Raw genomic sequence first — 23,887 nt, forward strand, 5'->3', positions numbered from 1 at the left:
GATAGGCACACCCACTGGGTCGGGGGGCAAACGTGTGACACGCAGCCAGAGTGGGAGTCCGCATTCCACACAATCCACTCCCTCCAAATCCCCTCCCCTCAGCTCTCCTGGCCACATCTCCCCCAAGGACTCCTTCATGGCCGCTCTGTCCCTGAGCCCCACAGTGACGCCACCACGCAAGCGGTCAAGGAAGTCCTCGGTCAGGGTGGTTGAGTCTCCCCCCCTGTCTCCACCCTCCCCCGGTGGCGCTGCAACCCATCCCTCTGAACCCCCCCCCTCCTTGGGGCCTGAGGTCACTTCGGGTGCAGGGGACTCCCTGGAGGACCTTGCTAAGGTGTGTAGTGCCATCCTGGCCTCCGCCTTTGGCCATGACACACCCCCTGTGGTTGAGTCCTCCATCCCTGCACCCACAACGCCGCCCCTTTGCCCTGATGTCCCTGCGGTGCCTGTTGCTTCCCCCCCCCCTGATGCCCTCACCAGTATGGAAGACTGTGCAGGCAAGGTAGGGGACACACATCCCACTGTGTCCCCCATGCAGCTGGGAATAATTGACTGCCCTATGGCCTTTGTTGACTTTGAACTGCCGTTGATCCACGGACATTGTGCTCATGCTGATTAAAGCTTATTTTTTTTTTCATTATCACACTCCTGCTATGGTGGTATTGGTGTTGGTGGGGCTGCTACATTGTTTTGGGTGGTGTTTAAGGCTTTGGGTGTGTGGGATTTGTAGTAGTGTTCTGCTCTTTGGGGCCACCCTAGGATCTGTGTGCCATCACAAGGTGTTGGCTAACTTTCTTTGTTCATGTAAGCAGTTACTGCATGGTGCACTTGTCCCAGGGTGTATTCCTTCCTCTGTGTACCCAGCTTTCTTCCCTGCAGGGTGATCCCAATGTTTAGCGCAGAGCTGTGTCTACATGAGCTGTGCGTGTGACGGAGCCCTTCTACTTTGGCCATGCATGCATGGCCATGTCTCCACCTGCAACAATCGTGGCATCCTTGGTGATCACTGTACTTGTGTGTGGAGTCAGTTGACATGAGTTCATGGGGACATGTTCCCTTGTAGGCAGTATGGATGTGGGTAATTGTGGCATCACACACATGTGTTACACCCCTCCTGGGTGTGGACACTGCTGGGAGGACTCTGCACCCACCCCTCCTGGGTCTGGACACTGCTGGGAGGACTCTGCACACACCCCTCCTGTCTCTGGGCACTGCTGGGAGGTGTCTGCACCCACCCCTCCTGGGTCTGGACACTGCTGGGAGGACTCTGCACACACCCCTCCTGTCTCTGGGCACTGCTGGGAGGACTCACCACCCACCCCTCCTGGGTCTGGACACTGCTGGGAGGACTCTGCACACACCCCTCCTGTCTCAGGGCACTGCTGGGAGGTCTCTGCACCCACCCCTCCTGTCTCTGGGCACTGCTGGGAGGACTCACCACCCACCCCTCCTGGGTCTGGACACTGCTGGGAGGACTCTGCACCCACCCCTCCTGTCTCAGGGCACTGCTGGGTGGACTCTGCACACACACCTCCGATTTCTGGATATGTGCGCTTGGCACATACACGGTGGGGTTACGCACACTGCATTAGAGGTGAGGGTACGTGTCTACTGACACTGGTGTGGTGGGGGTACGCTCCGTACGTCCGCGGGTGTGGGTACGGGTCGTACTTACACTGTTGGGCAGGGGGGTACGCTCCTTGCATTCGTGGGTGGGGGTTCGAGTCGTACTTACACTGTTGGCATGGGGGGTACGCTCCATGCATACGCGGGTGGGGGTACGGGTCGTACTTACACTGTTGGGCTGGGGGTACGCTCCGTACGTCCGCGGGTGGGGGTACGGGTCGTACTTACACTGTTGGGCAGGGGGGTACGCTCCTTGCATTCGTGGGTGGGGGTTCGAGTCGTACTTACACTGTTGGCATGGGGGGTACGCTCCATGCATACGCGGGTGGGGGTACGGGTCGTACTTACACTGTTGGGCAGGGGGGTACGCTCCTTGCATTCGCGGGTGGGGGTACGGGTGGTACTTACACTGTTGGGCTGGGGGTACGCTCCGTACGTCCGCGGGTGGGGGTACGGGTCGTACTTACACTGTTGGGCAGGGGGGTACGCTCCTTGCATTCGTGGGTGGGGGTTTGAGTCGTACTTACACTGTTGGCATGGGGGGTACGCTCCATGCATACGCGGGTGGGGGTACGGGTCGTACTTACACTGTTGGGCTGGGGGTACGCTCCGTACGTCCGCGGGTGGGGGTACGGGTCGTACTTACACTGTTGGGCTGGGGGTACGCTCCGTACGTCCGCGGGTGGGGGTACGGGTCGTACTTACACTGTTGGGCAGGGGGGTACGCTCCTTGCATTCGTGGGTGGGGGTTCGAGTCGTACTTACACTGTTGGCATGGGGGGTACGCTCCATGCATACGCGGGTGGGGGTACGGGTCGTACTTACACTGTTGGGCAGGGGGGTACGCTCCTTGCATTCGCGGGTGGGGGTACGGGTGGTACTTACACTGTTGGGCTGGGGGTACGCTCCGTACGTCCGCGGGTGGGGGTACGGGTCGTACTTACACTGTTGGGCTGGGGGTACGCTCCGTACGTCCGCGGGTGGGGGTACGGGTCGTACTTACACTGTTGGGCAGGGGGGTACGCTCCTTGCATTCGTGGGTGGGGGTTCGAGTCGTACTTACACTGTTGGGCAGGGGGGTACGCTCCATGCATACGCGGGTGGGGGTACGGGTCGTACTTACACTGTTGGGCTGGGGGTACGCTCCGTACGTCCGCGGGTGGGGGTACGGGTCGTACTTACACTGTTGGGCAGGGGGGTACGCTCCTTGCATTCGTGGGTGGGGGTTCGAGTCGTACTTACACTGTTGGCATGGGGGGTACGCTCCATGCATACGCGGGTGGGGGTACGGGTCGTACTTACACTGTTGGGCAGGGGGGTACGCTCCTTGCATTCGCGGGTGGGGGTACGGGTGGTACTTACACTGTTGGGCTGGGGGTACGCTCCGTACGTCCGCGGGTGGGGGTACGGGTCGTACTTACACTGTTGGGCAGGGGGGTACGCTCCTTGCATTCGTGGGTGGGGGTTCGAGTCGTACTTACACTGTTGGCATGGGGGGTACGCTCCATGCATACGCGGGTGGGGGTACGGGTCGTACTTACACTGTTGGGCTGGGGGGTACGCTCCTTGCATTCGCGGGTGGGGGTACGGGTCGTACTTACACTGTTGGGCTGGGGGTACGCTCCGTACGTCCGCGGGTGGGGGTACGGGTCGTACTTACACTGTTGGGCAGGGGGGTACGCTCCTTGCATTCGTGGGTGGGGGTTCGAGTCGTACTTACACTGTTGGCATGGGGGGTACGCTCCATGCATACGCGGGTGGGGGTACGGGTCGTACTTACACTGTTGGGCTGGGGGTACGCTCCGTACGTCCGCGGGTGGGGGTACGGGTCGTACTTACACTGTTGGGCAGGGGGGTACGCTCCTTGCATACGGGGTGGGGGTAGGGTCCGTACATATCCGTCCCCACGCTATGTGATGTTTGTGCGGCCCGTACCCAGGCCTTTGCCACGTGGGTGCGATCCGTCCCGCCATTGTTGGGGTGACGTGTGTGGGCGTGGTCCGACTCGTACCCACGCTCTTCAGGCGTGGGTACGGGACGTACCTGTCTGGTTGTGTTGCCGGTTCGCGTGGTGACGGACTTCCGTTGTGGCGGTCGCTGGATTATCAGGACACGCCCCCACCCCCTCGTGGTGACCAGGGCATGGGAGTCAGGTATGTCCAGGCCATGTGTAGTGTGTCACTCATGTGGTTGTTTTGTGGCCTGCCCTGGTAGTGCCACCCCCACCCCACCCCACTTTCCCCCCTCCCTTAGTTATTCTGACCTTCTGCGGCGTCTGCGTCGTAACCTGTAGAGGAGGTGTACTGCTATGAGGGCAGGGATGACTCGTAGGTTCGGGTCCATGTCTGTCCGTCGCGTACTGGTACTCCTTGCTCGCGTCGTCCTGTCGCGTACGGGTCCTCCTTGATTGCGTCGTCCTGTCGCGTACGGGTCCTCCTTGGTGGCGTCGTCCTGTGTGTCCGTCACGTACTGGTCCTCCTTGTTCGCGTCGCCGTCTGTCCGTCGCGTACTGGTGGTCCTTGTTCGCGTCGTCCTGATTTCCCGGCAGTTTTTGGGTGCCGCAAAATATTCACCGTGCGGGGTGACGTCGGTGCGAATCGTGATTCCTGGGTCGTGAATGGCTGGCTGCGTGCGTCCCGACGTCAGGTCGGCGCTTTCCCGGATCGCATTGGTAGGTGTTTTTTGTTCGGTCGGTCTTTTTTACGATTCGTACGGTAATGGTGTACCCGTGCGAATCGTAATTCCATGTTTGTATATTTTGACGACCGGGTACGCGTCGGACGGAGAATATGCTCCGTCCGACGGTTCGTACCCGGTTTTTAACGGATCGTGATCGGCACCATAGTCTCAAAAACTAAAAAATAGAAGAGAGATAAGTGGCAAGAATTTGCTGTCTATTTATTTGTAGAGGAATGCATTGGTTTATCTCACAGCAAATTATATGTAGGTATTGCTGTGATAAGTTAAAGTACAACAAAATGCCAGCGAGAGCAGTAATAACAGGTTAGAACTAGTTTCAAATCCAGAAGAACTTCTAGAATTAAATGTTTATGAATCAATTCTAATACAATGTATACACCCTTTTCAAGCTACAGTTCATATGGAACCAACGATAGGGAAATTACCACTGACACAGCTGCAGAAAGTCCTTAAAGGAAGAGTTGTCTACTTACCTTTAAAATTTAAAGTGAATATTGAAACTGTAGGGGTAGAAAGAGATATTGATGAACCACTTATCTTCTAGTAAACGGTGCCTCTACCAAGAACAAAACAATCTCGCAAGAGTTAGTGGATGTTAATAAAGTAAAAAAAGAAACATTATACCTAGTACAAAATAATATTTATTATAAAAACGTTGATGTTGTTTAAGATGTAACGTGTATGGAGGATAAAACAATACCATCAAGGGGGCAGGTTGAAAATGTGGATCGATCCAGATCAGAAGAACTTTATGAACACTACAGCATCCATCTCCTGCATTCTAAAGAGTCATTGGTGAATCTATTGATCTCTTTCAAATGAAACAAGCAAAAGGAGCTCCCATGAGTGTGTGGGAGACAGCTTTAGAGGCTCGCTGTTTTCACAACTGTTTCTCGATGGAGTAGGGGGCCACTATGATGACCGCCCCATACAGATACCAGCAGCTGAATACTGGTCGACCAGATTATATTCAGAGGATCCACAAAGAAAGGTACCCCCTAAATCACACTTTAGAGGTCCAGGAGCCAGTGGGAAAGACACTGAAAATGTATTATAACCAATACTCCTGTACGAGCTATATCTAGTTATCTAATGGCCTGCGCGGGGCTTAAGTTGAGCTGTCCCATAGACTCAATCATGCCATACGTAACTTTACAAAAATATATTAATTTTTATTCATCTTTTTTCTTTTTGTGATGTATATGTTTATACAAGTATAAACACATTCATAATATACAGTTACATCAGATTTTAATACTAGAAACATAGGTGACAAATAGTATTTCCAGCTTTAAAAAGACTTAGAAAGACAAATGTTATTCTTATTTCTACAGGCACACACACCCGAAAACAAGAAACGTGCATCAAGCAATCTCACCTCTCATACCACACTCTCACAAACAGTACCATCTCACACAAAAGAATACATGGGGAACCCTCAAGAATGGATTGACATACACCGGTGACAGAGATAATGGACTGAGCAAATCACAGTTAAGATCCACTTTGGTGTTGTCCTTAGAGAGTTCCCAACTGTCTGGTCAACGTACATTGCACAGACATGAAGCGACACAATGTGGCAGAGGCGGACTAGTCCTCTGCACCCTACAGAGGGATCGAGTGGTAGGGAATTCAACCCATTTCCCAATAGGCTACCCTTCCTCTGAAGATTGTTGAAGGTGTCTTTCTTGCTGCCATGAACTGAACCCTAAAAAGAGAGGACCCAGCTCTCTGGCGGCCATCTTGTAGTAAACATAAAAACAAACCTACCCATTCATGGAAAAAGAATTTGGCAAACTTCAGTCGCAGATCCTCCAACCCATCGTTGGCCATGTCAATGAGCGCAGCTTCCTTGATGTTCTTCCCGTAAAGATCTGCGAGGGAAGGAGAGGTGTTAGAAGGGTAGAATGGGAGCGACATACACCACAGGTGGGAATTTTCAGACATTTATAAGTCTGGGAGATGTGGGCTTCACAACCAGTCTGTGCTTATTCAGCCTCTTATGAGGACAGCAAAGCCGATTGGAAACCTTACCTCGTTAGGCTTCTTCCTTTCACATCCTGGTGCTAAAGCCTTCGTTGAACCCTGGTGTACTGAGGGCTTCATCACTCCCGAGGCACTGAGAATGTCTTTGAACTAAGCTTTTGTGAGACCTTCAACTCCCTCTAAGTTATATCTAGTTCACCTCACTTCTTGCTTACGTCTACCAAATAATGGATTCTATAAACCCCACAGTCAATCCGTACCCCCCCCCCCCCCCCCCACCTCCTTGTATGGTGCTCACCGTGTTTGCGCCCCAGATATCGCAGGATGGTATTGGACTGGAACAGGGTAAAATCACCATCAGAAAACATGGGTAACTGCCCAAAGACCTAAAAAAGGAGGAGAAAGAAGAGAGAGTAAATACATTGGACCCAGTATGGAGCTTACAGCCCTAGTGAAAGTATTCTGGTGGGTAGAGCACAATAGATATAGCTTCATCCGATCAGCCCCTGTTGATAACCTGAGACATCCCCAGCGTCGACCCCCCCATGAGTACCTGTGTGTGCTGTTATCAATGTGCACCTCATAGAACCACCTACCCTATGAGGCGAGGATGCCTGGGTTCCCTGTCCATCTGTGAGAGCCTAGGAGTATATGGTACAGTCTCAGTGTACAATGCAATATCCAGACGAGCATTCTATGCAGCCTTTGCCGCACTGACTGTCCACGCTCAACGCGATATTCAGGCGCTCCTTCACACTAGAGGATGCTGTGCAGCTCCTAGACCTGGCTTAGTTCCAAAAACAACAGCGTACATTGACAGAAGGTGACTCTCTGCCTTCCAAGGTCATGATCCTTTTATCTTTGGAAGGCCATTACCAAAGCTTCCATTGGGTGAGTGTGTGCTCTCCCCCCTCCGGGCAACACTACTACCCCTCCCCTAAATACAGCATTTAGGTTCCAACATTCCAGGCAATATACAAATTAATATCTCCAGCTCCTGTCCCAGTTCGAATGCCCAGGATAGCCTCACAACCTCGAGTTCTTACTTAAGGCACCACAGAAACTACCACTGGATCTTCTCAGGTGACATCTTAGAGTGAGTGGACAGTGAGTAGGTGGCATGGAAGACACTAATGGACCTGTCAGAGGTGCTGGACCCTGGTTTACCCTACTATGGAGACTCGCCTTAGCGAGAGGCGTATTAGGGACCAAATCCTCACTCATAATTACTCACCGCTGTCTTCTTGAGCTCAACCTTTCCACCAAACCAGTCTTCAAAGGGTACTTTGTCCTCCTTCCATTCACAACCTTGGTCTGCCAGCAGTAACCGCATGGCCTCTGTCCGGCCTGGAGGGAAGGAGATACAGTAGAGTTAGGAAATCACAAACACCCTACAAGGCATCACATGTGGGGATACATTGTGAGCTGTCCCATATATATAACAGACATACTATAGTCCCAGTATAAAAGCCTGCCTCTGATTTACTTGGGCGTCTCTAAGTTGGCAGAAGTAGGTACCTTTGTCCAAATAGGGACCCTTGCGTCTAGTCAGGATAAGGGGTACACTCCTAAAATAACCCCTACTCACCCCCTTGGTAGCTTGGCACGAGCAGACAGGCTATTCTCAGAGACGTGTGTAAAGCATTTGTGAACACATAAAGTATTCAAGTAACAACACTACAGATGGACACCACACAAGTTTTATATAAAAAATAAGTATTCTTTATATAGACTTATCACAAGACCACAAACAACAAAAATCCAGAATACTCTACTTAGAATGGTAGAATTAGCTTAGTTCTTTTAAGATGGTAAATGCGACACTCAGAGTTCAATGTACCTTAAGATGCGTAACGCAAGACAATGAAAGTGTGGCAAGGACGGTGATGCTTTGAAGATCTGGTGCACAGAAACAAAGATAGCGCTTTCTTCTTGATGCAACACGCTTCCCGGTGATGCGGCGGCGTCTGCTACGATGTCGATCCTCTTCTCCGGCAATGCGAGATGCTTCCACACGATGCGAGCCGCGACAGTCCCTGCGACACGCTTCCCGGAGATGCGGCGGCGTCTGATGCGACGTCGATCCTTTTCTCCGGCAATGAGCCATGACTGCTCCTGCAACACGCTTCCTAGTGATGCGGTGGCGTCTGCTGCGACGTCGATACTCTCCCCTGGTGATGCGAGGCGCTTCGGTGGACCTGCGATGACTCAACGATTCTTCTGCGACACGCTTCCCGGTGATGCGGTGGCGTCTGCTGCAACATCGATCCTCTTCTCCGGCGATGCGAGGCACTTCGTGTTGTGAAGCGGCAGCAGCAGTTCGGCAACACGCTTCTTGTTCGTGAGTTGCGCTTCCAGCTCCTTGCAACACGCAGTCCCTCAGAAAGCCTCGCAAAACAGCATGCACTTCTAAAGAACTCTTGGGGAGCTGGTGGGTGAAGTCTGTTGTCCCTGAGACTTCAGCAGGAGGCAAGCTCTTTTCCAAGCCCTTGGAGATCCTTCACAAGTTGAATAAAGTGCACACAAAGTCCTTTCTCCTTTCTTTGGCAGTCAGGCAACCACTGCAGGCCAATCCCCCAAACAGCACTTCAGCTTAGGGAGTCCTGGAGCACTTTGTTGACATGACTCCTTCTTTCCTTTCACAGTGCAGGACAGAGACATGCGATGCACCACAGGAGGTGGAGCCAGCATTGTGGAGGGAAAGCACAGCCCTATTCAGGTCCCAGGTGCAACTCCTCCCACCCATCTACATGGAGATCCCTCTATTCAGCCCTGTGCTGACCCTGTGTCCGGGAATTTCCCAGCCCCCTGGAATTCCCCAGCCCCTGTCATCAAACTCCAGACAAGGAATACACAGCCTACCAGAGGCAGGTTTGGATGGTTAGATAAGAAAATACCTACTTTCGAAAAGTGGTGTTTTCAAACACAGAATGTTAAAACCAACTTCACTAAAAGATGTATTTTATCATTCTGAGTTCAGGCATACTAAACTCGAATTTCTACCATGTCCCCTGAGTCTGTTAGGATTATAAGATGTAATGATCAAACTGCCCATTCTGGCCTATGGGGAACAGATAGCCTTGCAATAGTGAAAAACGAAAATGGCTGTAATTCACTATTAGGACATGCCACACACACCAGGGCATGTCGTACCTTATACTTAAAATGCACCCTGCCCTTGGGCCTACCATAGGGGTGTCTGATATGAAGAAAAGGGAAGGTTTAGGGACTGGCAAGTGGATGCACTTGCCGAGTCAGCATGGCAGTACCAGACTGCACACAGGCTCTGCAATGACTTAGACATACTTTAACAGGCTGCTTCTCTGGGTGGCACAGCCAGTGCTGCAAGCCCACTAGCAGCATTTGGTTTACAAGCCCTGGGCACACTCAGTGCACTGTACTAGGCTCTGACAAGTAAACCAAACCAGCCAATCATGGAATCACTAATCCATACGTCAATTTACAATAGGGAGAGCATATGCACTTTAGCACTGATCAGCAGTGATAAAGTGCCCAGAGTCATAAAACAGCCAACAACAGGTCAGAAAAAATATAGGAAGAAGGCAAAAAGTTCAGAGATGACCCAGCAAAAAGGGCCATGTCCAACACTGCTCAACTGTAATAACGTATTATATTGGAGTAGTGACTCATAATGCATGCAGCCAAGGCGAAAGGCAAGTCACAAAGAATAATTATAGCAGTAAACAGTGAAAATTAGAACTGGCTTTTTATTCTCCTGATCTGTTTTTCTAAAATGAACAGTGATCAGCAGATAAGCAATACTTATGGCAACATGCTTATTTTCTTCACATACTTCACTGCAGGAAAGAAATAACTTTTGCTGAATGTTACTAGCCATTGTGATCTACAGCCCCATTTTAACCTGATTGATATTAAATTGATTACACCATTTTGGCGTGTTTCATTTCATACTACAGATTGTTTTTAATCTTTATGCCTGCATATAGAAATCATACGTCATATGAAAGACCAAGACACCAAGGGCCTCCCTCACAAAGAAACATATACAAGCGGTGCTTTACTTGTCTGTGTATTTGCTCCTATATCTAGGAGTAAGTCTGCACTTCTTTGCTATTCTTCCCTCCCAAAGTGTAGCCATAAATATCCCCACCCAAGTTCAGGAGATGAAGATATCTGAGGCTGAATTTATGAGTGTAAAGTTACTGCACATTTTGGTGGAGATCTCATCCACACAAAAAGAGGCATTTCCTTACAGTGGGGGAAGGGCTGCAAAAGATAACTGACTGTACACACCCCACAAATTAGGTGACTGAGTTAACCCCTTTTGAGCGGCCATCAGCCAATGGACAACGCCGCACTACCTTCCCACTGCATTCATTGGCCACTGGTCAATCCTGGGGAAGCATAAAAAGGATCCTCCTTCGACTGGAGGATTCCTTTTTTCCGCTTCAGCCCCTGCCCCACAGCCGATCTGTGTTGTTGTGCCGAGAGGCACGCTGATGACACAGATCCCCACTCGAGGTGGAGGAGCCAGCAGGTTAGTGTTCTCTGCACCATCTGGTGGGGTTTCTGTGCGCTACAATGATTTGCCAGGTTTCAAGGAGGCATCGTTGGAAAGGGGAGCGTCTCCTCCTTCTAACAATGCTTTCCTGAACTGTTTTCCAGGTTGTGAATCGGGTTATGCGAAGAAACCCTAGGCCAACAGGGTTTATGGGGTCATCCCTCATGATGAATGGGTTGACCCCCTCTGGGGGGTTGAACCTGCAATTTTTTTCAGTAAAGTGTTTTTATTCTCCTAGGGGGGCATGATCGCACCCCCAGGGGAAGAGGGAAAATTAATTTTTTCAAAAAGAAAAATGCCAGGAGGGCCCACTCCATTTTGGCCCCTAATGTTTTTGAGAAATGTGTGTTTTTCCTGGTGAGGTGAGGCAGTCAGGGCCCACAGAGGAAACCGCACATTTCTCTCCACGCCCCCCACCAAAAAAAATGAAAACTCATGCTGGTAGGGGGTCGGCGCACAGCGTATGGGTCGACTCCCTTTGGGGGTCATATTTATTTATTTATTTATTTATTTATTTATATATATATATATATATATATATATATATATATATATATATATATATATTCAGTGAAAAAACCATAGGTTTCACACATGTTATAGTTAGCTGGACATTTTACTCGTAAAAAACCAATGAAATTGCCCCGTTATAGTTAGTTCAGCTAACTATAACTCACGCGCCCGCAATGCACTGCTGATGACGTCACATATTACATCACTCATGACATGGTCAGTGACATCACTCATGACATCACTGATGACATCTCAAATGACATCACTGATGACCTCACTGATGACATCATCCAGTGAATGTGTGTTTTTCTGAAAATTAAATATGTTTTATATATGTATATCTCAAGGTCGATGGAAGAATAAATGGGTATATAAGTGTCTAAATGGATGATTTGTTTTTAAAAAATTGATTGTGTAACTGACTGATTAAGTGTATCTCTCACTTTGTGTATAAGTGGCTGCATGGGTTGGTGAGTAGCTACATGGGTGTCTATATAGGTTAGTAGTTGTTTTTTTGAGTATCAGTCTGAGTGTCTGTATGGTTCGGTGGGGGGTATTACGTAGTGCATAGGTGCATGAATGAGTGACTCACTGTTTGTATGTGTTGAAGACAGCATGTGTGCAGGACTGTATGGGTGGATGAGTGTGTGTATGGGTGTGTTAGTGAGTGAATGACTGTCCCAATAGTGTCTTCAGGAGTAACTACATATGTTTTAAACTAGTATATGTGACTATTGGTGTATATATGTGAGTATATGTGAGAGGGACAGATTGAAAGAGTTCCTGTATGAATAAGTATGTGTTTCTATAAGTGATTGTTTAAAAGACTAAGTATGTGTAAGTTTCCGTAGAAGTAAGTGTGGTGGTGTGTGTATAACTGTATATGCAGGTGAATGTATGTTTGATTCTTTATTAGCATGAGTGACTATGTGTGTGAGTAACTCTATGGATGAGTGGCATTATGTAACAGGATGTATAGGTGTATGAGTACATATGATGAGTGAGTACATGTATGAGTGACTGTATAGGACTGTTGGTGAATGAGTGGATGTGTATGTGGATCTTAGAATTACTGAAGAGGTTGTTGTAACTGGTATTGGTATGTCCATTGTTTTGAAAATTTTAGTCTCTATTTTTGAATGTGTGTATCAAAGCTTATATTAAGGTGAGAGGAGGTCTGCCACTCTATCACAAGGATGATGTCATCAGTGAGGTCATCAGTGATGTCATTTGAGATGTCATCAGTGATGTCATGAGTGATGTCACTGACCATGTCATGAGTGATGTAATATGTGACGTCATCAGCAGTGCATTGCGGGCGCGTGAGTTATAGTTAGCTGAACTAACTATAACGGGGCAATTTCATTGGTTTTTTACGAGTAAAATGTCCAGCTAACTATAACATGTGTGAAACCTATGGTTTTTTCACTGAATTTCTAAGGTTTTTTAAATGCTAATTCCTAACTATAACGTGTGTGAAACCTATGGTTTTTTCAGTGAATTTCTAAGGTTTTTTAAATGCTAATTCCTAACTATAACGTGTGTGAAACCCATGGTTTTTTCAGTGAATTTGCAAGGTTTTTTAAATGCTAATTCCTTACTATAACGTGTGTGTAACCCATGGTTTTTTCAGTGAATTTGCAAGGTTCTTTAAATGCTAATTTTTTTTTTTATTCTTCATTTTTTTCAAACATATTTTTAATTTAATTTACTTTCATTATATAAAGACTATGCTTAAATTTTTAAAATCCTTAAATATATTTTTTTAATATATTTTTTAAAATAAACATGTAAAATTTATTACCAGATTTTTTTTTTTTTTTTTATTTTTTTTTTAGTACGCGTGCCGTAAGCTCACGGTAAGCGTACGGTTTACGCAACGTCCGTAATCTATCTACGCTGCTTGCGTATAGTTACGCAATTTGCGTAGCCGCGCGTACTGCGCGTGGGACGCGTGCGCGCTTACGCCACACGCGCACGTTACGCGGAAGTGCCGGGGAGTGACTGTTATGCGCATGCGCGGAAGCGCGTGTCTTTTTTACGCGCACGCGTACTTTTTGCCGTAAGCGTACCGTAAGCGTACCGTAAGCGTACGGTAGGTCATGTGATCATGAAACACAACTTTTGATTGGTTGAAACTACTTTCAGTTCTAGAACTCTCCTACACCACACCCATTCCCCTCATTTCTGCTTGTGATCCCTTGGGAGAAGGAGCTGGTTTGTCTTTGGGATACGATGGCAGAACAGCAGAGCTCTTCTGAGAGTGAGGCTAGCACCAGCAGCACTGTCTTGAGGCAGAGATCGAGGAAACAAAAGCCTTCTTATGTTTGGGATTATTTTACTTTTCCAGAAGGCCAGCAAAAGGTGAATGCACCCTTAGTTACTTGCTGTCTGTGTAAGCGTGTACTTTCTAGAGGTAATCCTAACAGGAAGTATTCCTTTGGGAATCACACCATGAAGAGGCACCTCCAGGATGTACACGGAAGGACACATGGTCATCTTTTTGGAGGTAACTCTTCAGAAAGACGAGCCAGTACATCCACAGCAGCTCAGCCTGGACCATCATCTGCAGGGCTGACTCCTTCTTCTGCAGGTCAAGTGAGCCCTTCATCTGTGGGGGGAGAATCTCCTTTTGCTGGCCCTCTGGAAATGAACCTTCGATTTCGGAAGGTTGATATTCATTGCACATTTTGTAAAGGTCTAATTTGTCATAGGGAGACCAGTGTTTCCCTAGTGAACAACAAAATAGATCAGCACATTTGTAGCTTTGAATGATTTTCCCATGCTTCCTTTCCTCTGTCCCTGCATGAACACAACGGTTCTTTTAAGAGCCAACCTTATCTTTCATCTTTTTTTTACATATGTTTTTTAAAACCTTTTTTTTTTTTTTTTTACCGTACGCGTACGGTGCGCGTACCTTTTTTTTATTTTTTTAAAAAAACACTAAAAATCAATTATCACATTACAAGGTCCTTGAGAGACTACAATTATTATTATTGACTTACCATACTCACTCCAAAAAATATTTATTCATTTGTTTTTTTAAAAAATAGTTTTAAAAATGGTTGTAGTTTTCGAAAATTTTCTATATCGATCTGAAAAAAAAGAAAAAAGTATTAATATTTTTTTAACAATTTATAATACAGTATACATATTTACATTTTTTTCAAAAAAATATTTTTGCCTTATTTTTGCTGTTTTCAGAATATATTGCATTTCACTATAAATTGTGAAAGCAATTGCATTCATCATTTTACAGCGGGCAAAAAAAAATAACAATCTCAAAGATTGTATTAAAAAAGCCCAGAATCTCTTCTCACTTAAACTTATCATTACAGAAATGCATATTATTCTAAAAAAATATCATCTAAAAACAATACTTATTTCTTTAAAATACCGTCTGATATGTTTGTTTCAGAAGTATAATCACAATATTATATCTCAAATAACTCCAAAATACATCTGATTTCATTTCCTTTAGGCCAAATAGTATTTTTTTTTTTTTTTTGGAATAAATTTCCAAGGGAAATCCATTAAAATTCTAAAGTTTAATCTGTCCAGATCTCACCGATTCTCTGTAACATTTTGGTTCACGAAAATTTTTTGAATAATTTATTTAGTCCACAATAGAATTGCTTACTTTTCCACATGGCCAAATAGTAATTTTTTAAATCATTTTTGAAAAAATTTCCAATGGCAGTCCAATAGCATTCCAAAATTTAAAATGTGCAGAAGTTACCGATTATCTATAAATTATTGGTTTTTCAAAATTGCATTAAAAATTAAAAAAGTCCACATTACAATTGGTTATCTTTCCTTTAGGCCAAATGATAATTATAAAAATATTTTTTCTACAAAATTGCAATGGTAATCCAGTAAAATGGTAAAATTATTTTGTCCAGATCTTGCCAAGTCTCTCTAAAATTTAGGTTTCAGGAAGATTAGATAGGAATTTGCTAAATCAAAAGGCAAACGTTGTTTGAAAATCAATTGGGAATCATTACACAGTGTCCAGCCTTTTTCACATTTTAGATAAACTGTGTAATGTCCAGAAGTAACAGTAGGTCCATCATGGAAAATTATTGCAACAGTTACAAAAGTTTTTCCTGAAATTGATAATTGCTGTCCTGTAAACTTCTTTATTATAGTATCCAATTTTGAACCATCAGCTCTACATCGTTGCATCATTAAAATTACATACTGTCCGTATTCCCTTAAAATTAATGATGAAAACATGTCAGAATTACACTCACCACATTTCATGCTATGATTAGCATCTTTAACTAATTTTGCAAAAGTGACTGTTTTACTCTCTGGCAATGTCAAATAAATAAACCTTTCATTATCAACAATAGAGCCACATATATTATAACAATTATCACAACTATGTTCCCATTTATAAGAGAGACCAAAAAAAATGTCAATGGGAACTCCTTCTTCTTCCACTACCTGAAGAAAATACATCAAAAATTCGTGTGCATCTTGCTGTTCATTTTGTGAAAACTGTGTTCGTCCTGAACATACATCTAAAAGTTTTCTAATGTCAGTAGCACTTTCTATTTGAGTTTTATCTTTACTCAGCTTTTGAAAAAGGAGACTCAGCTCTGAACAGAATCTTTTTCCCTGATTTACTATTATCTGCTCTTGCAAACTTTCCAGATAAAATGCAACATTCAGCACTACATTTGCGTAGCAGTTGACACCAGAGCTATTTTCAATATGACATCCTACAACCTGTTCTTCATTTTCCTTTTTCTTTTTGCTTGCAATTACATCACTCCTCTTTTTTTTCCTCTTCTCTACATCTTCATTACAGATATTCTCATTTCTCCTTTTACGAGAAACTACACGTTTCTCCAACACAGGATACTGACCTAAATGAGGAGCATAGCTTCTTCTTAATCTATTATACTCCTTTACACAGTTTGTATCAGCACTAACTTTTGAGTCATCAAAGTCTATCATGAATAAACCTGATAATGTTTTGACTCGTGACAAAGCTACATATGCCATACCTTCTTTGAACACAGTTGAACCAATGTTCACAAATGCACAATCTACAGTCAATCCTTGAGACTTGTGGATAGTTACAGCATATGCTAGTGAAAACGGAAACTGCTTCCTACGTACATATAAGTCTTTCACAAGCATAAAACGAACTGTACAACGACAAATATCTTTAACTTCATCTATCTGATCAAATTTTATCTGTAAACATTCAATTCCTTCTTTTTTCTGATAATTAATAAAACCCACAACTCTTCCCATCGCTCCATTCACTAAGCCTTTCTCAACATCCAAATTTCTCCTTAAAAACACTCTACAGTTCATGCAAACATATAGATTTTTTTCTAATCCTGCTGTTTTGGAGATGTTCTTCTCTAGTGAGTCCAATTTATTTTTCAGTTTGCCTGTTACTGTGACAGTAATTCTTCCATCCTCAATTTTGTCCACTGCTTCCAATTTCCTGATGTCTTCCTTTTCCAATTTCAAAAGCTCCTCATTAAATATTGAGCATTCACGTAGAGTTGGCATTAAGCAGATGACACTTTTGTTTTCTGCAATATTCTTGTATATTTTCTCTGCAACTATTTCTTCCTTTGGAAATAAATTATGTAGCAGCCGACTCTGTAATGCTTTTTTCCCAACTTCTGTGAGTAGTCCAATCCTGATATCTTTCAGAATACTTCCATATTCTTCATCGTTTGCTTGCCTCATATTAGTTGTAAGTTCCTTGTACTCAAAGAAGGACCAAATATTTGTATTTCCAATGCTTCCCAATGACTTCTTCGTGTCTTCATGTGTCACAGTATTAAACACTGGTTGTCCTTTAACTGGAGTAAGTTGCAAAAGATCCCCAAAAACTATGACGTGTTTTCCACCAAATAACACGTCATAGTCTGTCTTCAAAATTTGCTGCATTCTTAAATGCACAAAGGCAAGCATTAAGTTTGATACCATGCTCACCTCATCAATAATGAGAACTTGCATCTTCTTCAATACTCTTGAAACTTCCAAGGATGCTTCTCCAGTTAGCTTGTTGAATTGTATTTTGTTCTCATGCTCCACTGGTAACATTAGCAAACGATGTAAGGTGATTCCTTTTATGTTATATGCTGCTAACCCAGTTGGAGCAGTAACCACACAAGACAAAGTAGAATCCGTTTTTTGCTTTAGGTAGCTTCTGATGACTTTAATTAGGAAACTTTTTCCAGTGCCAGCTTGTCCGCTTACATACATCCTGATTGGATGAAATGATGTGCATGAGCACTCTTTTTTGATATGTAGAAATCCGTGATCAATTTTGTTTTTGATCTCTTCATAAATTTGTTGCTGCTCTTGATTCAGTTGTCTTTCCAAATTTTCTAAGTCTATAAATTCTTCTTGACCTTGATTCATAGCCGTTTCCACTTCATTCATGGCTATTGATGCTTCATTTTCAACGATTGGTTGTCCTAGGGGATCTTGACTGTATGTTCCTGAACTTTGGCTGTCCTGAGAACTGTCTCTAGCTATTTCTGCTGCAATTGTAGTTTCCTGTTCAATTTCTTCATTTAACATTTGCAGATAAGTTGAGAATGTACTGCATTGTATGCTGTCTTTGCAAGCATTAAAAGAATCTTCATAGCTCTGGAATTCTCCCAGTAGTTCATCCTCTGTACGCCATGGTTTAAACAACTGTAAAAGAGCCAAGTAGTAAAATTCTTTCTTGTCGGTAGTGTCGCAACTCAGCTTCCGGTGATTTATCAAACTTCCTTTGGTTTGCTTCACCAAACATCCTTCTTCACCAACAACTTTATATTTTCCACTGTTGATGTCTTCTGCAGCTTTCCGTGAATAAATGTAGTTCTGTAACACTTCATACAGACACATGTTCTCCAGATGATGACTTCTCTTGGGATAATATGTGTCCAACATGTTTGTTTTCAATATATCTGTACTTTCTGGGTCATTCTCAGCCAAATATTCAATTTCTCCAACAGATTTCAGTACCCGATTTCTCATTGCTGCAAGGCCTAAACTTGCCCAAATTATTCTTCTTGACTTCGAGTAGAGACTTGCAGAAGATAACCTATCTGAACATTCGTAGGATCCAATTTCTCGATGCGATAACATCTTCAAACTGAAACTGTACAGCTTCTTACTGACAGTCTTCTCGTGAGAAATCTCTTCCCACATTTCCTTCAATTCTGTTTTTTCTGATTTCGTAATGTAAGACGTTACATATCGAGCAACAGCAATGGAATTGTCAGCAACATACTGTATATCCATGTTAGCGTTCCACATGGATAAAATGACTGGGTTGTAGTCATTTATATTTTTTGATTCTTCTTTTCTTTTAAGGTTGTAGGTATTCTTAGGTGATTTTCTTGTGATACTATGTCTCACAGCTGACATAAAACTGTTGACTCTTCCATTTGAAAGAACAGGTCTAGGAAATCCAAATCGACATTTAGTGTAGTATTTTTCTTTGCTCTTGTATTTCCGTCGACAGTATTTTCCACACCGATGACTTTGGAAACGTAGAACTTGCTCCTTTAACTTGTTCTCTTCTGTGCTTTTAGGTATAGCACATGTTGCATATTCTTCAATGTAAGATAACACTGCTTCATCAGTATCTGTTCCAAACTTTGGGGCATCCTTGATCCACAGCAGCATATGAATATGAGGAGCACCTCTTGCCTGGTACTCTTTTCTCCAAAAGAAATCCACTACTTCTCCAAGGGGTGGATTTTTTTTATTGCAGATGAAGGATATCATAGCCTCAAATCTATGATTGAAATATCTGCAAACATTAACCGGATCCAATGAGCACAGTTCTCCTGCTGTCTTGTATTCGATGTTTTTAATGTTTGAATTGGCCTCTCGTAGAAAATCCAGTAAATCATCCCAAGCGTACTCGGCACAGCTTAGGGTAAGGAACCATGTTGGTGTTCCTAAATTGCGTAACATGCATTTTAGTTCACCATGGCGTCGGTACCAATATTCATTTGTCCCACGCTGACAAGCCATCAGATTGATCAGTTGTGTTTCCAAATGATCATCTCGGTGCTGCACTTTCTCCATAAAATCCTTAGCAGACACATTTTGTAAATGTACTCCACTTTTTAAAATGTGATTTACTGCATAAGACAGTGCAGACAAGTCGCTTTCAAATAAAAGATGGAACAAATAAGGAATACTTTGTCGAAATCTGGGATCTTCAGCATATAGTCTTGTAGTTCGATACTCTGAAGCTGGAATCTGTTCTGGACGTTCATCGTATCGTCCTCCTTTTCCTTTAGGAAACAGCTGGGGAAAACATCGAGCTTCCAAGCTCTCCTCCCATACACTCACGGGATTTCCTTTTGCTTTCTTCATCTGAAAGAGATCAAAATTGTCTCCCATAACTTCTTTCGAATGGAGAGGATGTATGCTAAAATGTTCATAAATTTCTTCTTCCTTTGACTTGTCCACTTTTTCAATTTGTCCAGTTGGTGTTTCTGTGTCTCCTTGTAAATCTTCTTCTTCTTCTTCTTCTTCTATATAAATTGATTCATACCATTTGTTATTTTTTTTCAAATACAAATTTGCTCTTTGTACTTTCCGCACATCTACCAGCTCCTGCCAAATCTTCTTATTCTTTGTAGGTACACCATTAACCAGAATAATTAATGGTTCAGTTTCCAAAGTATCCGCATCAATAGTTTCCATATTTTTTTTCAAATCCAAGGGCAAATACACCACTCTACCTTTTAAACCTCTCAGTAAATCTGAAGGAGGTAATTTACCAGTTTTGGGCTCCATACGTACTATGGTCTGGAACGGATGAACACATTGAATGAGTATAGACTCATATGTATTTAATTCAGAAAGTTCAGCAGGAATAGCATCCAATTCTAAATTATTATGTACAGCTCTGGTCGGCATTCTATTTTCCTCTAACTTGTTATAACAGTATTTACAAATACGCTGATCTTCACCCAATTCAAAACAATTTTCTAGAAATATATATGTGGCAAAATCCTTCCACTTATAATTATCTTCATTTTCACTCTTTCTGTAGAGATCAACATTCCTAGTTTGTTTTCTATAATGAGTTCTGCGGCAACAAATACAAGTAAAATTTGGTCTTTCATTAGAGACTATTGCAAATTTTGTTATGTGATCATTAAATGTGTTACTTACAGAGGGTTCTACATTGTCTTCCACTTCTGCCTCATTTACTGTGTCCTTCTCTGCACTGTTTTGTTCAGGACCAAAGTAACAAAACTGAATTTCATCAACAACCTTCTCTACATCTGATACCGTTCCTCGGAACAGAGCCCTATTCAATTCATTTAACTTTATTGCTGGACTTTTGGCAAAATACAACTGTCTCACAAACTTTCTCATTCCAGTATGATGAACAGCCAGCATCCTAAAATGATGGAAAACACTATTGCACACTTTTCTAGATAGACAAGCAAGAGAATGACCCTGCAAACCAGTATTCTCTCTCACTCTGCATGGATCCAGACTTTGAAGCACCTTAATCTTTTGTTTTACACTTTTTTTACTATATTCTCTTAGAAACTCTCGAAATCTGTCAATAGATTCCTGACGCACAGTGCAAATACTACTACAATTCCAAGTGTACACTGGGGCTTTAGGACGTCTCCCCATTGCCTCATCTGCCATCACTTGTACCTCATCTCTTGGAACCATTATCTCCTTCTCCATTATGCAACCATTTTTTACTTCGTATGAACGACCTCTGGTGTCAACTGCATGCAGCAAACTATTACTTTGAAAATAGCTCTCTTCATTAAAAAAAGGTTCACTACTTGAACTATGCATCCACTTTCCTAAAAACACTTTACAAAAGTTTGTTCTATTCACTACTCTTTTGCTTTTGCTTTGTGATTTCAGTACATTAACCATTTTATCTAATGTACGCATCCTATTCAAAATTAATATGAATAGTTTCCTTTTTAATTCTAATGCTTTTGCTGCAATGGCTTCAATTTCTTTTTTTCTCTTGTAATATTTAGCCTTTTGCTTATATTTCTTTATATCCTTTATCAAATTGGACATAACTCTTCTCTGAAACATTTTTCTACGTATCTCTTTAAATGCTGTTTTTCTGTTTATGTTAAACTTTTCAATTGCAGAAGGTATATTTGCATTAACAAAATTCTCTATTTTTTGCTGTTCTCTATGTTTTGTTACATTTTTCCGAGAACAGATATTTTGTACATTTTTCTTTGTTTTGAATATTTTGTTTAGAAATTGTTTTTTTTGCTTACCAGAAGATTTTTTCTTTTTCCCAACATCAGCATCTTCTACTAACTTTGGTCCTCCAGTTGTCTTCAAATATAGTTTTTTTTTTAGCGTTTTTTGAACTCGAGATTTTGTAGGCATCTTAAATTTTGTTCACTGTTCTTCAGCAATACCTGAAAAAAACTAAAAAAAAAATCTGTTATTGTATTTAAATATATTACTACATTTCTTTTCACAATAGTCACAAAACGAAATTTCTTTGCCAATTTGAATGCACACAAACTGCTCTTTTTTTTGGGCAAGTGAAAATCTCTTTTACAAACTGTCACATTATGAAACCACTTTTCAGATTTTATAAAAAGCCCATGTCCACAGTGCTACACTCCACCAAGGGCAACCAGCCTTAGTGATGCTGAATGTATTTGCATTACAGACTTAAACCAGAAAACCCCACTGGCTTGTAAATACTGTGCATGACTATACACGGCAAGGACATGGGTGTGTGCTAAGCCTCTGCTTCTTCCCCCAATAATTCGCTCCCCCTTTCCATCTAATGCAACTGTGAAATCACCAGAGCAAGACGCAATAAATCTCTGCCTATAATTCTTCTATGCACACAGAGTCATGTTTTCACATTAGTGCCAAAACGAAATTTCTTTGCCAATTTCAAAGCACACTTACTGCTCTTTTTTTTTCGGGCCAAGTGAAAATCTCTTTTTACAATTTGAAATCACTTTTACAGACTGACACATTATGAAACCACTATTTTTGATTTATTTAATTGCACGTGTCCAAGCTGTTTTTTTTTCAGACCACCACCATGTGCATTCTCTGTGACTGCCTACACTCCAGCAAGGGCAACCAGCCTTAGTGATGCTGAATGTATTTGCATTACAGACTTAAACCTGAAAACCCCACTGGCTTGTAAATACTGTGCATGACTATACACGGCAAGGACATGGGTGTGTGCTAAGCCTCTGCTTCTTCCCCCAATAATTCGCTCCCCCTTTCCATCTAATGCAACTGTGAAATCACCAGAGCAAGACGCAATAAATCTCTGCCTATAATTCTTCTATGCACACAGAGTCATGTTTTCACATTAGTGCCAAAACGAAATTTCTTTGCCAATTTCAAAGCACACTTACTGCTCTTTTTTTTTCGGGCCAAGTGAAAATCTCTTTTTACAATTTGAAATCACTTTTACAGACTGACACATTATGAAACCACTATTTTTGATTTATTTAATTGCACGTGTCCAAGCTGTTTTTTTTTCAGACCACCACCATGTGCATTCTCTGTGACTGCCTACACTCCAGCAAGGGCAACCAGCCTTAGTGATGCTGAATGTATTTGCATTACAGACTTAAACCTGAAAACCCCACTGGCTTCTAAATACTGTGCATGACTATACACGGCAAGGACATGGGTGTGTGCTAAGCCTCTGCTTCTTCCCCCAATAATTCGCTCCCCCTTTCCATCTAATGCAACTGTGAAATCACCAGAGCAAGACGCAATAAATCTCTGCCTATAATTCTTCTATGCACACAGAGTCATGTTTTCACATTAGTGCCAAAACGAAATTTCTTTGCCAATTTCAAAGCACACTTACTGCTCTTTTTTTTTCGGGCCAAGTGAAAATCTCTTTTTACAATTTGAAATCACTTTTACAGACTGACACATTATGAAACCACTATTTTTGATTTATTTAATTGCACGTGTCCAAGCTGTTTTTTTTTCAGACCACCACCATGTGCATTCTCTGTGACTGCCTACACTCCAGCAAGGGCAACCAGCCTTAGTGATGCTGAATGTATTTGCATTACAGACTTAAACCTGAAAACCCCACTGGCTTGTAAATACTGTGCATGACTATACACGGCAAGGACATGGGTGTGTGCTAAGCCTCTGCTTCTTCCCCCAATAATTCGCTCCCCCTTTCCATCTAATGCAACTGTGAAATCACCAGAGCAAGACGCAATAAATCTCTGCCTATAATTCTTCTATGCACACAGAGTCATGTTTTCACATTAGTGCCAAAACGAAATTTCTTTGCCAATTTCAAAGCACACTTACTGCTCTTTTTTTTTCGGGCCAAGTGAAAATCTCTTTTTACAATTTGAAATCACTTTTACAGACTGACACATTATGAAACCACTATTTTTGATTTATTTAATTGCACGTGTCCAAGCTGTTTTTTTTTCAGACCACCACCATGTGCATTCTCTGTGACTGCCTACACTCCAGCAAGGGCAACCAGCCTTAGTGATGCTGAATGTA

General features: G+C 43.2%; 1 protein-coding gene across 1 annotated transcript in view; it reads right to left on the reverse strand.

Moving 5' to 3' along the window:
• Window positions 1-23,887, reverse strand: part of LOC146839365 (glutathione S-transferase P 1-like) — a 194,695-nt gene that overhangs the window by 72,676 nt on the left and 98,132 nt on the right. The window contains exons 3-5 of the mRNA XM_085651366.1: window positions 7,547-7,659; window positions 6,611-6,698; window positions 6,097-6,200 (exon numbers count right to left, since the gene is read on the reverse strand). Coding sequence (XP_085507492.1) covers window positions 6,097-6,200; window positions 6,611-6,698; window positions 7,547-7,659 — 305 coding nt within the window. The remainder of the gene's footprint in view (window positions 1-6,096; window positions 6,201-6,610; window positions 6,699-7,546; window positions 7,660-23,887) is intronic.

The sequence above is a fragment of the Triturus cristatus genome, chromosome 4_1 (assembly GCF_964204655.1).
Source record: "Triturus cristatus chromosome 4_1, aTriCri1.1, whole genome shotgun sequence".
NCBI lineage: Eukaryota > Metazoa > Chordata > Amphibia > Caudata > Salamandridae > Triturus > Triturus cristatus.